General features: G+C 41.3%; 5 protein-coding genes across 7 annotated transcripts in view; 2 read left to right on the top strand and 3 right to left on the bottom strand.

Annotated features, from left to right (window-relative positions):
- LOC135170067 (protein cueball) overlaps positions 1 to 16,734 on the bottom strand; it is a 165,494-nt gene that overhangs the window by 2,975 nt on the left and 145,785 nt on the right. The window contains exons 1-3 of one of the 2 annotated variants that reach the window (XM_064135579.1): positions 5,139 to 5,380; positions 982 to 2,344; positions 573 to 858 (exon numbers count right to left, since the gene is read on the bottom strand). In XM_064135579.1, coding sequence (XP_063991649.1) covers positions 573 to 858; positions 982 to 2,344; positions 5,139 to 5,223 — 1,734 coding nt within the window. In that variant the 5' untranslated portion in view covers positions 5,224 to 5,380. Of the gene's footprint in view, positions 1 to 572; positions 859 to 981; positions 2,345 to 5,138; positions 5,381 to 16,734 lie in introns of those variants that run through there. The other variant, XM_064135580.1, reaches the window with a different exon arrangement.
- Positions 5,817 to 7,804, top strand: LOC135170083 (40-kDa huntingtin-associated protein). The gene is made up of 5 exons (XM_064135603.1): positions 5,817 to 6,283; positions 6,582 to 6,628; positions 6,724 to 7,128; positions 7,257 to 7,478; positions 7,569 to 7,804. Exons 1-5 carry the CDS (start codon positions 6,198 to 6,200, stop codon positions 7,736 to 7,738), a joined length of 930 nt encoding a protein of 309 aa, XP_063991673.1. The 5' UTR covers positions 5,817 to 6,197; the 3' UTR covers positions 7,739 to 7,804.
- LOC135170075 (UDP-glucose 4-epimerase-like) lies at positions 7,613 to 10,754 on the bottom strand. The gene is made up of 3 exons (XM_064135590.1): positions 10,651 to 10,754; positions 10,073 to 10,272; positions 7,613 to 9,079 (listed from the first exon to the last, which is right to left on the bottom strand). The coding sequence occupies exon 3, from the start codon at positions 9,042 to 9,044 to the stop codon at positions 7,950 to 7,952; it is 1,095 nt and encodes a 364-aa protein (XP_063991660.1). The 5' UTR covers positions 9,045 to 9,079; positions 10,073 to 10,272; positions 10,651 to 10,754; the 3' UTR covers positions 7,613 to 7,949.
- Sec23 (Secretory 23) lies at positions 10,831 to 14,842 on the top strand. 2 transcript variants are annotated; one of them, XM_064135568.1, is made up of 5 exons: positions 10,831 to 10,999; positions 11,571 to 12,822; positions 12,916 to 13,878; positions 14,180 to 14,197; positions 14,481 to 14,842. In XM_064135568.1, the coding sequence occupies exons 2-5, from the start codon at positions 11,572 to 11,574 to the stop codon at positions 14,568 to 14,570; spliced, it is 2,322 nt and encodes a 773-aa protein (XP_063991638.1). In that variant the 5' UTR covers positions 10,831 to 10,999; position 11,571; the 3' UTR covers positions 14,571 to 14,842. The 2 variants fall into 2 exon arrangements, with proteins under 2 accessions (XP_063991638.1, XP_063991639.1); XM_064135569.1 differs by lacking the exon at positions 14,180 to 14,197 and having other exon boundaries at positions 10,832 to 10,999.
- Positions 14,823 to 16,511, bottom strand: LOC135170092 (calcineurin B homologous protein 1). The gene is made up of 4 exons (XM_064135611.1): positions 16,307 to 16,511; positions 15,538 to 15,801; positions 15,354 to 15,447; positions 14,823 to 15,253 (listed from the first exon to the last, which is right to left on the bottom strand). Exons 1-4 carry the CDS (start codon positions 16,371 to 16,373, stop codon positions 15,109 to 15,111), a joined length of 570 nt encoding a protein of 189 aa, XP_063991681.1. The 5' UTR covers positions 16,374 to 16,511; the 3' UTR covers positions 14,823 to 15,108.

The following is a 16,734-nucleotide window of genomic DNA, read 5'->3' as shown; positions in this document are numbered from 1 at the left end:
TTACACAGATCATGACATTGTCTGGGGACAGTATTTATGAGACTTTCTCTTAAAATGACTAGTCATCGCGATAATTTCATGGTACATTAAAGACCTTACTCGGGATCTTCTCTCGTGGATTACATAATTATTTCAGTGACATGTGATTTCACAAGAAACTGTTGAAAGATCTCTAACGAATTTTCAACAAAAAGTGTCTGTTACTTTTCTTCTAGGTTCTCTCACTCTCGAGATAATTGTACGAGTCATCTACAGAACAAACGGAATAAATCACATTTCATAAAAAAATATATAATAGGCTTTTTCTTAAAATTGATAATTATCGAAACATTTCCACGATAAAATAAAATTCTAGTGACAGATCTTGTCTCGATGATTACGCAATTATTTGAGTGATATGTGATTTCATGAGAAACCGTTGCAAGGTTTCTAATCAATTATCTACAAAAAAATATCTGACTTTTCTTCGTATCCACTCACACTAGAGTGGGTGAACAATCATGGGCGGATATACCGGGAGCCCTTTTCCATTGAGAAATAAATGTCCAGCGGGAAAAAATATATATACTCACCGTCTCACAGATATTCATGTTGCAACAGTTCTCAATCATAATTTCACACTGGTCCCCTGGTATTTCTGGCCTAGATGTCAGTGGAGTTATCCCATTCTTACTGACCACAAAGCGCTTCTTAATCCTCGGCCTCCGACGAAATTTGTTTACGAAATAACTAAGTACAATTATCGATGTTATAAGTACAGCAATTATCACTGAGAATATTATCACCAGGATTTTGTTCTCGACACCGTATGTGTATATAATGCATTGTGAGCTTTCAGTTACATTTCTCTCTGAGCATCTGTAAAAAAAATTATAAATCCTAATTAATCCATTGATCTACTAGAAGTACTTTGCCAATAGCTAATTAATTCCAATCGAATCCTTTTAATCGACAAATTCAATGAATAAAATAACAATGTACCTGCAGATTATTCTATCATATTTGCCAAACTCCTGCAGCCGACTCTCACAGAGAAGTCCACAAATCCCATCCCCCCCAAGTCTCTCCTCACACCTCACCCCAGTGGTCCCCAGGCACCTGCAGTAGGGCTCTCCATTTTGAATCTCACACTCTCCCCCATTGAGGCAGAACCCAATACAAGCATCCTGTTCGCACCTCTTCCCCCTGAACCTCGAGGCGCACTTGCACCTCGGCTTCCCCTCATAATCCACCGTGCACTCCCCCCTGACGCAATAATTATGACAAACGGATGTCTCACATTGTAACCCATCGTATCCCTTTTGACAAGAGCAGCTCCTGTTTCCATTCACCAACTTGGCCCCATTCAAGCAGACCATGCTCTCTTCACTCTTGCCATCCTCCTCATCCTCAGTGCTGGTGGCAAGTCGTTCGTACACCTCCACATCCTGGTGATGCTTCTCCATCTTCGAGTTTATTATTCTCTCGACAGTCACGCAATCCATCCGCCCCAGATTATCCCGTGATATGATACTAGTGGGATCGGCATCTCGATTTGTATCGAAGAAACTCTTCCAATTTTCCGGCACATCCCCAGGAGCAGGTGTTTTCTTGAACCTCCAGATTGACGAGTGCACCCAGTCGGTCCAGTAGATCGATTGGTCATCGATCGCCAGGTGAGCGGGCTGCTGGTGTTTGCCATGGACGAGGAGCTCCCTCATTGATCCATCCAAATTACTCCTCTCAATTTTGTAACGAATTCCTTCCTCGTCGTCGACCCAGTAAAGCTTCCCCGACGTGTGGTCCACAACCACTGCCACGGGTTCATACAGGTTTGTGTTGACAATCATTCTTCTGGAACCGCTTGATAGCTCTATGGCCTCTATCGAGGCACTCGAGAAGTTACTGTTCGACCAATAGAGGGTTCTCGTGCAGAAGTCCAGGGAGAGACTCCTGGGGTGTTGCTCTGGTAGCAGTAAAATCAACTCTGGGGTGGAGATCCCCTCGGCTGGGGTGAAATCACGAGTGGATTTGTTACTCGAGGAGTTCACACGCAGCTTCAGGATCGCGGACATTCTTGTGTCGATGTAGAAGAGGGAGGAGGAGACCGGATCGAAAATCATGCCGATTATGTGGGTGAAGGTGGGGTTGGGAAGGATTGGGGTCCAGACTTTGGTGTCTTCGGTCAGGGTCTTTGAGAAGATCGATGTATTCTTGTTCCTGGTGTCACCTAAGTACATCTCGTGGGTCTCGTCGTTGTAGGCCATTGCTGAGAGAGATACTGCAGCGTGGTTCAGGATGCGGCCTGTCACGGTGCCATTCGAGGAGAGAAAGTTGATCTCGCGACCGATCGCCACCGCCAGATCTGTAAATTATTGGTAATTGTTGGTGATTAGTGGACTTACCACGATTTGGCGAGCTTAGTTTCTACGAAATGTCAATGCAGAGAATATCGGTAAAGTTGAATACAAACAAATTTCCATTGTAAAAAATCCTTGAATCAACAAATGTTAAAAACAAGTCATGAATAATAATGCAATTACGATAATCGTTACGAAAATTGATATGCTATGCAAAAATGAGGTATTTTTAGATCGAGGCTGAATCAATTTAATAAAAATCCAATAAAGCCGAAGAAAAATGTTGAACAATTGTCATCGAACAGTCATAACAATCTACTCATGATGTAATAGTTTCAAAAATTATCGATTGTCGAGTAATTCCCCTGGAATAGTGCACAAATAGTTTGACTGTCACTCTCCCCATCGAATGTCAATATCTCCCACTGATAAACAATTATTCAACACTTCTCGTCAAAGGTCAGTCGTTATGCTTCCCTCATGTACAGATTTCAAAACAGTAATTTGTTTTGAGGGCATTTTCCTGCTGATAAATCTGTCAATATACTGAGAAAAAAATCTATATTTCTGCGAATTAAAGATTGTTCTGATAAGAATGTAAAGCAAGTTTAAACTCGCGTTTTCGGGGATCTGAGTGTCTAAAACATATGTTTGGGATTTTTTTCTCTCAGTTTTTTTCTTCTGAAAAAAACATTTTTATCCTCAATGTAGATGATCGCCTTTTATGTCTCGCCTGCTAAATTCAATTCCGATACTGCTTTTAATAATCAAATTCATGTTTGCAACTGTCGATAACAGTATTAGCATATTCAATGGACTGATGGGACTGTGGGAACATTCGTCAACAATAAAAAAAAAATAAGCCGAGAATTCTTTCGGCCAATTAAAATGGCGAGAGAATTCACTCCAAGTTTAATTGGTAGCGATAGAAAACCGTTTGTATTAATTGGAGACGAGAGGAATTGACGCTGAGAATTTTCGATCAATCTTAATCACTTATCAAATCAATGGGCGAAAATAAATTGACGGTTATCAGTGATCCTGACCTTATGTATTGCGTTACAATATCGCATTGCGATAACGAGGACTTTTACTTCAGGAAATGCTGTCGACGACTTTATTCATCAACGAGAAAATTAGTTCGAGTTGCATTTATTTAATTCGTAGAATTCAGTTATTGGAGATTCTATTGGGTGCGGGGAAATTGGACACGACGTCACGAGTTTAGGTCTTGATTACTTTGAGGTGGAAGATCATCGAGTGAACAGTAATAAACGCAGGGATAAAAAGTCAAGAGAATTTTTTGCTTTTGTACACGTGCGATCGAACGAATGATGTTACACCTTTCAGCGAATACTTTGTGGACTTTACGATAAAAATTACTATCTCGTCACAAAGCCAAAATACCACATATATTAACTTGCATATATATTTCCCTAATTTGTAGGAGAAGACTAATGCTGTTAAGTAAAATTTCCAATTTTCAGGAAATAAATTATCCTTTGAATAAAATCGAATTATTCCCATGTCTGAATCATCCCACTGATTCTAATCATTAGCTACCCGTCTTAATTGAAAAATCGATTACCCATATGCCGCGATACCCAATTGAGAAGTCATAGACATTAATTTTTCAGGTCAAACTTCATCCTCGGGGTGAAGTTTATCGGAGGGGCCATAATTCTTCAATATTTAAAGCGAGAAATCATTTTTTATTTATGATGTCGTTGAGTTAACACTTGTTCGTATCTGGAATTATTGATATTCGTTCGTGGGAGAAATTTTGATGATCTAGCTGGAGGGATTTCAAAATGTTTTACTAACGATCATGTTGAAACGGGAAATCGGTAATAAATTCGAAACGAAAATTCCTAGACGACCCAGAGCTTTGGAAAAGTGAATGTTCTGAGAATAGAGAGGAGATTGAATAACGACAAGGAGAGATAAAATATGAAAATGATCTCAAACTCATTAAAAAATCAATAAAACAGTTATGCCCAATATAAAGATTTTTCTCAGGGTCGCAGTTTTGCGATAAATAATTCATGTTCCTGATTATTCCAACTCTGCAACTATTGTTTTCAAGTAAACAATTCATTAAAAAATTGAAGAATTAATTTTCCAAATTATTTCCTGAGTTTAAATCGTTCCATTTACCCCATTAAAAAATACCGGTCCATACAATTACAAAAAATCCCCCGAAAACCCATAAATACCGAAAAAAAATTTTCTCTACGTTTTTCACCGCTCACCCTGTCCCAATTCACACCCATCAATCCCACCCCCTAAAAAAACCCTTGATGTACCCCTGATCCCCTAAAAAATCAAACATTTTAATGCTCTTGAAACCCTCTCAGCGGTCAAATGTTCCCAACGACAGCTCTTCGCAAACCGATTACGTAAAATCTCGTCAATGTGACCCCACAAATACCCTCCCCCAAAAATTAACCCCAAAATTCGGGCAAAAATCTCCCCCACGTTTCACCCTACGTTTCATTCATAAAATGGAAAATATCAACTCGAACAAAATCAAATACCGAGTGCGGGTATCGTGCGGGTGCGAGAGAGAGGGAGCGAGAGCTGGCGTACGTGACAGGTACTCGCGACCCAATGGCAACCGAGTGTTACCCGAGTCCTCGTGAACGCAGGGGGGTTATCTAGCCGGCCCAATTACCCCCAAGTAATCGTACAATCGTCTGAAAAACATAACAACTCATCACTGCACTTATCAATCCCCCAAAAATCCCTGTCGTCCCGAAAAATCAAGGTGATATTGTGAATTTATCATTGATACTTTACCCCACGTTCTGGCATGTGCTCTCGGTAGTCCGATAATAGTCAGGATAAACAGAAGCACTGCAACACGAGGGTGACACAGATCCATTGTTAATTCCTGGTGAATTCACGCATTTGGATATTTTTATTGATTATGGGGGGGATTTAGCGGATCGAAGGGAGTTTAATTTTACTGATGATAATTATCCAACGGAGATGGTGTGCGCACTACCACGGACGAACGGCAACTGCTGTGGAATGATCGTGCATGCGGGACTAGAGCCGATTTGGTAGGCCATTTTTCGGGGTAGTGGGGGTAGGTGACACGACCTCATGGATCATTAGGGCTTTTGTTAATTATACGGTGGGCCTTCATTTTTCATTCGACACTGGGGACATTGATCCCGTGGTGGTGGAGTGGGTTTAGAATGGGATTTTTTTGAGTAAAAATAAATGGAAAATGGGGTTATGGGGAGGCATTTTTTAGTCGAGAGAAATATTCAATGATCATTATTTTTTCATTGAAAAAATTAATATATACACATGTCAGGTATCGCAGGACGAACTCCTATGATTGGGGATTTCCTGAGAATTATTTTATAAAATATATTTTATTTTCGTCATTTTTTATTGCAGAATAAATTATATGGTTTGAGGAGGTGATTTCATGAATTTCGGAAAATGTCGAGTCCCCTGAGAGCCGATGGGAAATTGAAAATATCCCATACAATAAAAATTTGGGTAAAGACACTCCGGGATTTTTAATTTACTATTCCCTGATTATTGAATTATTTGAACGGGTCACGTGTTCCCGAGACTTTCCCGCCGAGTCGATATAGAAATGTTCCGAAGAAACTTCGAATTCAGATAATCGGGCTCGCATCGAATAAATTTGTTATCATGTCCTTGATAACTCGATGATCCGTGTACCCACCGTGACATTGAGCCCACAGATCGATAAACAATTGCATTGATTTATACAGTCATTACGGATGAATTAAATTGAGGTCGAACCCAGGATCTGGAGGCACTTGTCGGAGCAACAGTGAGGTTATGTTTGTGAAGTGTTGAAAATTATAAATAATGGATAATTTACTGGATAACACGGATCTCAAGCAGAATAATGACTTTCTGATTAAATATCATAGCATCAACAACAAATTAAAGAAGTGAGTTAATTCGTTAATCAATTAATTGATTAGGTGTACGGTGATGTAGATTGTCAATAAAAATTTACATGAACAGAAAGATTATTTTCTAGTTTGTAGTAATAATAAACATCTTGAAGTTAATAATATCATACGAAAAAAATCGAATAGAATAGTTTAATTGTATTATTATGAACCGTCTAATCGGTGCTCTATATTTATTTTGATCGAAAAACGTGATCGAATGTCTCATTAAAATCCTCAATTGCACATTAATCAAGTGATTCTATCAATCTCTTCTGATTATCTGTATCTTCAGGAGATTTCTAAGGAATCCAAACATAACAGAAGCCAGTGAGCAATTCAGTAAGTCCTCAAGAATTTTAATTACTAAGAAATAATATTTGATTATTCAATAATTACTTCTTCCAGGAAACTCATTAATAATTTTTTACCCTCAGACTCATTAGCACTTCATTGCGAGCAGGAAGAGGCTTGGCAGTATGCAGGCCTGTGCTTAACATCAGTGGCACGTTGCTACCACACCCTTGGAGACACAGAATCGGAGATAAATAATTTATTGAGAGCTGGAAGGCATTTTCTAGCAGCTGACAAACAGAACTGGAGCATTGGGTGTCCTTCACTGGGCCAGGAAAATTTTCAGGCAGCCACCAGCAGCTTCAGTGAGGCTCTCCAGGTCTGTCAGAATGCCCCTGAGTTCAGCTCCATTGCTGCTGGCTCCATGTTGGAGCTGGCAATGGCCTTGGGACCAACTCCAGCGGCTGGACAACTCGTGAAAAAATCCATTGAGATATTTCCAACTGCTCATGCGTTTGATTTACTGATGTCTTATTACATTAAACAAGGTATCTCGCAATTTTTTAACGGAGAAAGAATTATTGACTGGAGGAATGAGTCAGGAGTATTTGTTGTTGAATAGTTATGATTTGCAATTGATCAAAAAAACAATATATTCTCTTTTTTATTCTTCTAGGGGACTATTCCTCGGCGTTAAACTTGAGCAATGAATTTATGGACCTGTTGGAGTCCTCAGTGACTTCGCATCACTCCGCTCATTACAGAGTTTTCATCCGTAAAATTGAGATCAATCGATTACTATTAATTTTAATTCAACAATCGACTGTTCAGAGATTATCTCCAGGAGTCTCTGAGGTCTTGGAGAAGTTCACGTCGATTGAGGATAATTGGAGTGCAAGTAAGAACTCTTTATGAATCCAATCGGTAGAAAATTCGCCAGTTTTTCAATTAATCGATTAACAAATTCATCAATTTTGTTATGTTCCAGATACACACATGAGCGAGGACGAGTTTATACTATTCCAGTCTCTAGTCCTCGCCTGTCAGTCTAAGGACAACGACTCTCTCCTCGCCCTCGAGAACGATTTATGGAAGTTCCTGGATACAGAACAGAAGGACTTACTGCGAATTCTAGTCAAGATCGTGATAAACGAATAATACCACATTACTGGCCGATTTTTATAATTTATTCTAAAGTAATAAACTTTCTTTTCATAAACAAAATCATTGGGACGGACTTAATCTAAATGTCTCTTACTCTCTAAACGTCCTAACGACATTCATTCAAATAATCCTGAGATCATTTGATGCTTCGTTGTATTATTTCTTCAATCATCGAGATTTCTACCAAATATCCCTGTCAACTCCTCTAATCGTCCTGACTAAGCTCCTCGTGCTTGGACTTGCCATTCACAGCCCTCCTGTACCCGTAAGGGTTCATAGTCTGCCACTTCCAGAAGTCCCTGCACATGTCCTCCACCGTCATCTTGCTGGCCCACCCCAGCTCGTCCCTCGCCAAATCGGCATTTGCCCACATGCTGACAATGTCCCCTTCTCTCCTGTCCTGAATGACATAAGGGACACTGGTGCCGGTGACCTTCTCGAAGGTTTTGATGAGTTCCAGAACAGATACACCCTTTCCAGTCCCCAAATTGTAGACTCTCAGCCTTTCGTGGCTCTTCTGCAGAGCTGCCAACGCTGACACATGTCCCCCAGCCAGATCCATCACGTGAATATAATCTCGGATGCCTGTACCATCGGGTGTTGGGTAATCCCCCCCGAAGATGGTCAGTTTGTCCTTGTGCCTCAAGGCCACTTGAGCGATAAATGGCATGAGATTTGTGAAGGGTTTAGTCGGGTCTTCGCCGATTAATCCACTGGGATGAGCTCCAACTGGATTGAAGTACCTCAAGCAGATGATGTTCCAGGTCTTTTCAGCCCTCGATATGTCCTTGAGCATCTCCTCGATGAAGTACTTGGTTCTTCCGTAGACATTAGTTATGTTTCCCACCGGGTGATCCTCGGTGATGGGGAGATAGTCAGGTTCTCCATAAACTGTGCAGGAGCTGGAGAAGACGAGCTGAAAGCACCCGGCAGCCTTCATCACCTCCAGGAGGTTTATCGCACCGATGACGTTGTTCCTGTAGTAGTGGAGGGGCACTTGCATAGACTCTCCGACGGCTTTTATCGCAGCGAAGTGGATGACACAATCGATCTTGTGGTTCTTGAAGACTTCGGTGAGGTGATTAAGGTTTGTCAGGTCGCAGTTGTAGAATTTTATCGACTTGCCGGTTATTTGCTCGACGCGGGTGAGGGCGGCAGATGTGCCGGAGGAGGAGACGCTGTTGGAGAAGTTGTCGATGGCGATTACCTCGTAGCCGGAGGAGAGAAGCTCGACAATGCAGTGGGAGGCGATGTAGCCGGCACCACCCGTCACGAAGACCGTTTTCCAGGGTTGGGACATTGTGGAGAGTTGAAAGACGAGATCACTGCGGTTCCCTGGAAATTCGGAGGCGGATTTAGAGAGAACGATGTCTGCGAACATTCCTGGCGTTGCACAATCAGGGGAGCGTCTCAAGGTCGATGATTATTGTGAAATGCGCGGTGGAATGGTCATGGGAGGACGTGAGTGAGATTATTTAAATTGTTGGGGAGTTCGTGGGTACAGGGGTTCCGGGATTTCGCGAGGGCTGGGGCGCAAACAATAGCTATTTTCAGTAAAAAATATCTAACGATTAATTAAGAGCTTCGTGCAGTACCATTATTATTCCATAAGGGAAACCCGAAGTTTTCTCCTAAAAAAATCGCATCAATGGTGGGACGAGAGTAATTAATATAATTTAATTATGAAATTAAATATTAAAATACTCTAGTAATATTAGATTCATCTTGTTCCACGGAATATCATTTGGGACTGATTTGGGGATCGTAAGATCGTCAACCCTAGGAGAAGGAATGCCTGGACCTAACGGGTTTTTAATTTGAAACATTGAAGGCTTAAAACGGTACGATGCTGACGATTGGGAATGTCCGGCGTCTAAAAATATTTCATTGCGATATTTTCTGTAGAATTTTATGGGCCCAAATTTTCTACCTCTTCAATTGGTCCTTCTGACCCGCCACTAGAAAGAAATGTTGAAATTGTTTAATTACGATTTACCAGTCAGTGATAATAAGAGGGTAACGACATAAACTCAAAGGAGAAGCGACGACCGACCCTAACGGTATTATGAAATTCCCTGAGGCTCACGACTCGGTCTCGGCTACCGATTCGTCACTCGTTAATTGAATTTTAATAATTATTACACACGACCTTCAGTTCGTAGGAAGGGAGTCGCAACGCCTATCGATTCTAATCCATTCGATCACTGTGTGAACAATCGAAATCATCTCTCGCAATTAAATATTAGCATTTGCAAAATAGAAATAAAAAAGACAACATGGGAGTGCGATGAAAAATGACTGAATAAATATTTATTTGTAATGTACTACCTTGGTCTGGTGTCGTTTGCTGGGGCTCGATTTATCGATACAATTGTTCTCGATTTATTGTCTTTCTATTTAATGGGGTATGAGCAACAGGTGGATAAAAAAGTGAGAGGAAGGACAAGACGAGACGATCCTACCGGTTGCACTGATGATCGCTTACTGGTCGAGTCCTACAGTGAATCCGGTCTATAGTGTGATGGTCACTACAAAAATAAGAATGAAAAAACCCCATCAGTCCAAATATCCTGTTCTTTTGCGAATCGAAATCGAAATTTCCTCTCCTCATAGCGAAAATTCCCCAATGATTCCCGATCTGTCAATATAAACTTGAATTATCTCTTACAAAATCGAGAGATTTCAGGATTTTTTAATTCCAAAATTAAATAATTTCCCACGCAAAGAGAAAATAATATGGGCGCCATCTGCCCCGTGACCCTCAATATGTGCGCGGATTTTCAAACTAAAACGATGGAACTACCCTGTGATGTCAAATCCGGGCCCTTTTTGCTGAAGGAGGCCCAGGAGCCGAGAAAAACGCGAAAAAAGAAAAAGTCGATTTTAGAATATTCCTGGAGCCCTACAAAAATCGCAACTGGGCTGCCCCGAAGGGCATGCCACGTACTGCGTGGTAATGTCTTGCCGACTGGTACGTTCACCATCGAAGTTCATGCGCCAGGCGACGAAATTTTTGCTGCGCTCAAGGTTCTGTATACCGTGGATAAAAGCTTCCGTCGATAAAGAAGACTGTTCAATTGATCCCCTCTGACGTGGCCCGGATGACGGCTGCACACAAATCATTGACCAGTCGCCTTCAAAAACTTCTTAAAACCTTCAAAAAATGATTTAATTCTCACCGATCAAATCCAAACGTGTCTAGTGTACAGCTGTTCTCCGAATACTTCTGATTAGTGCGTAAAATCAGGAAAGCAGGTGAGTGTGTTGTTTTAACCTTCAAATCTTTAACAATATGAAACAACTGTATTCGAAGTATCCTCATTGAAGGACATCCAATAATTAATTAATCAATGAATGAGGCGATGTTTGTCATGAGTAAAAGTATTATCACAAGGGGCCTCTGTAGTTAATGCTCTTCAACATGAAAAACTGCGAAAAACAATCATGAAGAGTTTCAGTTTCTTGCCCAACTGACGACCAACAAAAACTCTTGCAGTAGAAAGATCAATTAATTAAACAACTAGGTAATTAATTAGCAGTTAATAATTTCTTCGTAATGCTTGATGAAGTTTCCATCAATATAATAGCCTGATTAAATTTTTTCTAAATAACCAACCAATGATAATTTTATTTTTTGGGCATAACGTTCTGGCCAGATTTTACCCAGCAATAGAACCCGTCAATTACGCAGTTAATTACACATTTTCATAATGAATAACGATCTCACTACACCTGTAAATCAACTACAAGAACATAAAAAAAACCTAGAAAATGCCTCGTAATAAAAAAAACGAGGAAGTAACGAAAATCTGCATGACCTCATCAGGATGACGACCTATGAGGACTTCATCCAGCAAAATGAGGATCGTGATGGTGTCAGATTCACGTGGAACGTGTGGCCATCATCTCGAGTGGAAGCCACCCGCCTCGTAGTCCCCCTGGGGACTCTCTACCAGCCCATAAAGGAACGCCTGGATCTTCCCCCTATCCAATACGACCCAGTCCTCTGCACCCGGTCCACTTGCCGAGCGATTCTCAATCCCCTCTGCCAGGTGGACTACAGGGCGAAGCTCTGGGTCTGCAATTTCTGTTTCCAACGAAATCCCTTTCCCCCGCAATATGCAGCCATCAGCGAGCAGCACCAGCCAGCTGAGCTCATCCCCATGTTCTCGACGATCGAGTACACCATCACCAGGGCCCAGTGTCTTCCGCCAATTTTTTTACTGGTCGTGGACACCTGTCTGGATGAGGAAGAACTGGGGGCCCTCAAGGATTCCCTCCAAATGTCTTTGTCACTACTTCCACCCAGTGCTTTGATTGGCTTGATTACTTTTGGAAAAATGGTGCAGGTACACGAATTAGGTTGCGAGGGCTGCAGCAAAAGCTACGTATTCCGTGGAACAAAGGATCTCCAGCCAAAGCAGGTGCAGGATATGTTGGGAATAGGGAGGCCGGTTGCAGGTCAGAATATGAATCAGAGGAATCCCAACGTACAGCCCCTCCCCCCAGCGAATAGGTTCCTCCAGCCGGTCCACAAATGTGACATGAGCCTTACCGACCTTCTGGGAGAGCTCCAAAGGGACCCCTGGCCTGTGGGAGTGGGCAAAAGGCCCCTGAGATCCACTGGAGTGGCTCTGGCTGTGGCCACTGGCCTCCTAGAAGCTAGTTACGCCAATACTGGAGCCAGGATCATGCTGTTCGTTGGTGGGCCGTGCTCTCAGGGCCCTGGACAGGTAGTTACAGATGAGCTCCGACAGCCCATCAGGTCTCATCATGACATTCACAAGGATAATGCCAAGCATATGAAGAAAGCCACGAAGCATTACGACAGTTTGGCTGTCAGGGCTGCTGCCAATGGCCACATCATCGATATTTATTCGTGTGCACTCGATCAAACGGGACTCTTGGAGATGAGAATGTGCTGCAACTCCACTGGGGGACACATGGTCATGGGAGACTCGTTCAACTCCTCGTTGTTCAAGCAGACCTTCCAGAGGGTCTTCGCTAAAGACGCCAAGGGTGATCTGAAGATGGCTTTCAACGCTACTCTGGAGGTCAAGACGTCTAGGGAACTGAAGGTGAGGGGAATACATGTCTGGGAAGGGTATTGAGGTGATTTTTATAAAGTAAAAACTCCCTAATTATCTAAATGCTCTTTCTCTCTATCAAAGGTTTCCGGAGCCATCGGCCCCTGCGTATCCCTCGGTGTGAAAGGCGCCAGCGTTGGTGAGCAAGAGGTCGGTCTCGGTGGCACATGTCAGTGGAAATTCTGCTCCTTAACCCCCTCCACCACAACAGCCTTATTCTTTGAAGTTGTCAATCAGCACGCAGCACCCATACCCCAAGGGGGAAGAGGCTGCATTCAGTTTATCACGCAGTATCAACACAGCAGTGGACAACGAAGAATCCGAGTGACAACAGTTGCCAGAAACTGGGCAGACGCTTCCACCTCCCTCCATCACATTTCAGCTGGTTTCGATCAGGAAGCAGCGGCTGTCTTGATGTCCAGACTAGCTGTCTTCAGGGCTGAGGGTGACGATGGTAACGACGTACTGCGCTGGGTCGACAGAATGCTGATAAGACTCTGCCAGAAATTCGGGGAATACTCCAAGGACGATCCCAATAGCTTCAGATTAGCTGAGAATTTTTCACTCTATCCCCAGTTCATGTATCACCTGAGGAGATCTCAGTTCCTCCAGGTGTTCAATAATTCACCTGACGAGACGAGTTTCTACAGGCACATGCTCATGAGGGAGGACCTCACTAATTCCCTCATCATGGTTCAACCTATTCTGTACAGTTATGGCTTTGGAGGGCCTCCAGAGCCTGTTCTGCTGGACACATCGAGCATTCAGCCTGATAGGATTCTTCTCATGGACACTTTCTTCCAAATTCTTATATTCCATGGGGAGACTATCGCTCAGTGGAGGCAACTCAAGTACCAGGATCAACCGGAGTACGAGAATTTTAAGCAGTTACTGGCAGCTCCTGTTGATGATGCTGCGGAGATCCTTGGGGGACGATTTCCTGCACCCAGGTACATTGATACGGAGCAGGGAGGATCACAGGCTAGGTTCTTGCTCAGCAAGGTCAATCCCAGTCAGACGCACAACAATATGTATGCCTATGGAGCGGTACGTATTTTTGAACTAATGCAAATCGACAGCAATACAAATTTACCACGTTATTTATTTCTGTTATTTATCGATAAATATGGATCAGATTATTCACGATTGTAATTTAATTATCAATTTTTGTCTTGAATTCATGAGAACGAGGATGATGAACTCCTCTTTCATAATTTTAATTGAGAATGAACATTATATCATCACGTCGTCATTGATATGCGAATGTGAATGCAAGTTTCATAACTCTTTTTATTTTTCATTTTTTTAATTAATCAATTTTTTTTTCCATCACGATCCTGTGACCCAGATGCCGATGCCCAGTGCGGTGTGTTTTATTCAGTTGTTTTTTTTTACTTATGTATTTTTTTATTGTATTTATCATCCAAGGGGCTTGAGGGCAATTAAAATGCTTCTGCTATGATTCATAATTGATTAACAATTACTAATTATCACAAATATCTTCACAAATTTATATACACAATTTTTTTAATAACCTTTATTATTATTTCTAGTAACAAAATATTTTTACGGCTCGTTCGCGAGATGATTTTACATTGGACATTTGTTCGCACAGTCTTCTTGGTTATAAATATTTAAATAATTTTTAGGAGGGTGGAGCTCCAGTGCTAACAGACGACGTGAGTCTCCAAGTATTCATGGAACATCTAAAGAAATTGGCGGTATCATCAACTGCCTGAGCTATAGAATCGAAAATAAGTGAATTCAACAATTCCCTGAATTAATTAATAAAATAATTGTAAATGGTAATCGTCATGATTTTTTTGTTTCTTTTATATGATATATTCGAGTATGTATATGTAAATCATCTGATTTGTCCTGTGCATTTGTTGTATAAGTGAATGGGCACGTATTTCTATTTTTTATTGTAAACGTCTGCTGATTAACGACACATTTCCATAATGTAAACACAAGAACTAGTGCAAGAATAATTAAACCATAAACATTCAAACTGTTTATTTTTTTATTTCTCAATACATGCTTTCACTCATTAGTTTTTCAATGAAAATCACTGCACTTGTAATAAATTAATGTAAGAATTTAGTACTTAATTTAAGGGGAGAACACAATGCAATTTTTTTTCTGGGGGATGAGTTACAATTATGGCGTCGGTCTAGTTGGAAATTGTTGGAGAGGATAGTATTATATAAAGGTCTATTTACAAAAATGTATTCTATGCACAATTATTTAAGATTCATTAGTTTAGAGTAATTCAATCTAGCTAAGAAATCGTATGGACATTTTCTGCTCAACGTCAGTTCGCTCAAGGACTTTGCAGAATTCATCGAATGATATCATATTATCTCCATTCTCGTCAGCTTCTAGAATCGTACGCTCTACAATACTCGACAGTTGCTCCTCACTAATTAATAGGAATAATTCAATTAGTTAACTAATTTAATCAGCGCTATCGCTGGCTTTACTCACTCCCCCAGCAGTAAATTCGAAAAAAAATTGATTACCTGATATTGGCACCAACCATCATGTGTAAAATAGCCATCAATTCGTCCTTTGATATCATATCATCGTTGTCCAAGTCGTACATCTTGAATGCAACTGAAAGTGAACAACAGTAATAAATAAAATTAAATTAACAAGTGAATTTCCGTAGAACGGAAGCCAGTGGACTTTCTCTCAGCCACTCACATCGTAATTTTTCCTGTCTCGAGTTCAGTCTGTTGGTGCTGTTCTTCTTGATGGGCCTGAAGAGTGCCAACACCTGCATAAACTGTAGAAAGTTCACTCGATCATTTCCGCTCTCTTCGAAGAAGGCGTTGACGATTCTCTCCCCCAGTGGATTTATCGCTAATTCTGGTATCCTCAGGAAATCTTCCCGTGACAGTGTACCACAGTCACCACGATCTAGACTCGTGAAGCGGCTGTAGAGGCGTTCAATCTGATTGGGGGTGACTGCAAGTAATCGAGTCATTGGAATTCAGGGGCCAATCGGTGAAACGTCGATCAGTTTTCAATGAATAACTCGGAATTGAAGAGAGATGGCGAAATTTTTGACAAGATCTTTTCTATAGAAGGGACTGAGGGCTAAAAAAAAGGTAAGTACGATTTTTTTTTCATCTCCCTTAGATTCGGAGTTATTCGACGAACAATCAGCTGTGGTCCGAGTCAGCGATTGTACAGCTCTGGTACGAACAGAGTTTATACGAATGTGCAGGTATTTTTTTTTTTTATTGTTGAGTGCTTTTTCCTCTATAAATTCCGAGATAAATAAATATTGAACAAAAGCCTCGAAATAAAAATCCTCAACGCATTAAGAAAAGTGTCAGAGTATCGCAGTGCAGCTGACATAATTACCCTCATTACAGAACAGTATTTCTCAATTTCTAAGCAATAAAAATCCAGTCATTATCATTAGAATTCTTCAAAGACGTGAAATAAAATTTAGTTTGACACTCACAGCCAGTTGCCTCCTGTATCTGTGCTATTTCCTCCTCCCTCAGCAGCAGACTCGATTTATTTCCCATATCAAATAACTTCGGTAAAGCAATTGATCACTGAACAACACGTCACACTCCAAATCGCAGGTATTTCCGAATTATCACAAAACTTCGGTCAAAGTACGTCGCGATGTCATTGAACAGTCGGATGTCCACGCAAAACCCCAGTGACAGCTGATAGGTTAGCTACCATCAGCTCTAGACATCCAGGTGTGCCCACTAAATCATCAATATCAATTCCATCCTGCGCATTTTCCAAAGATCCGCCATGTTTGCCGGCAAGTAAACCATTTTTCCAATTTTCCGGTCATAAATAACAACTTCCGGTGCCCTCCACTATTAACTCATCACCGAAATGAAGTGGACCAAGTCCTTGAATAATTATTTT

The sequence above is a fragment of the Diachasmimorpha longicaudata genome, chromosome 16 (assembly GCF_034640455.1).
Source record: "Diachasmimorpha longicaudata isolate KC_UGA_2023 chromosome 16, iyDiaLong2, whole genome shotgun sequence".
Lineage (NCBI taxonomy): Eukaryota > Metazoa > Arthropoda > Insecta > Hymenoptera > Braconidae > Diachasmimorpha > Diachasmimorpha longicaudata.
This window is presented reverse-complemented; position numbering and strand designations above follow the sequence as displayed.

Excerpts from the sequence above, each read along its gene's own strand:
- LOC135170083 (XM_064135603.1), top strand. The coding sequence starts at position 6,198 with ATGGATAATTTACTGGATAACACGGATCTCAAGCAGAATAATGACTTT. Across the intron at positions 6,284-6,581 it reads ATCAACAACAAATTAAAGAA|GAGATTTCTAAGGAATCCAA; the intron begins GTGAGTTAATTC and ends CTGTATCTTCAG. Across the intron at positions 7,479-7,568 it reads TGAGGATAATTGGAGTGCAA|ATACACACATGAGCGAGGAC; the intron begins GTAAGAACTCTT and ends GTTATGTTCCAG.
- LOC135170092 (XM_064135611.1), bottom strand. The coding sequence starts at position 16,373 with ATGGGAAATAAATCGAGTCTGCTGCTGAGGGAGGAGGAAATAGCACAG. Across the intron at positions 15,802-16,306 it reads GATACAGGAGGCAACTGGCT|TCACCCCCAATCAGATTGAA; the intron begins GTGAGTGTCAAA and ends GATTACTTGCAG. Across the intron at positions 15,254-15,353 it reads ATGGTTGGTGCCAATATCAG|TGAGGAGCAACTGTCGAGTA; the intron begins GTAATCAATTTT and ends CCTATTAATTAG.
- Sec23 (XM_064135568.1), top strand. The coding sequence starts at position 11,572 with ATGACGACCTATGAGGACTTCATCCAGCAAAATGAGGATCGTGATGGT. Across the intron at positions 12,823-12,915 it reads AGACGTCTAGGGAACTGAAG|GTTTCCGGAGCCATCGGCCC; the intron begins GTGAGGGGAATA and ends TCTCTATCAAAG.
- LOC135170075 (XM_064135590.1), bottom strand. The coding sequence starts at position 9,044 with ATGTCCCAACCCTGGAAAACGGTCTTCGTGACGGGTGGTGCCGGCTAC.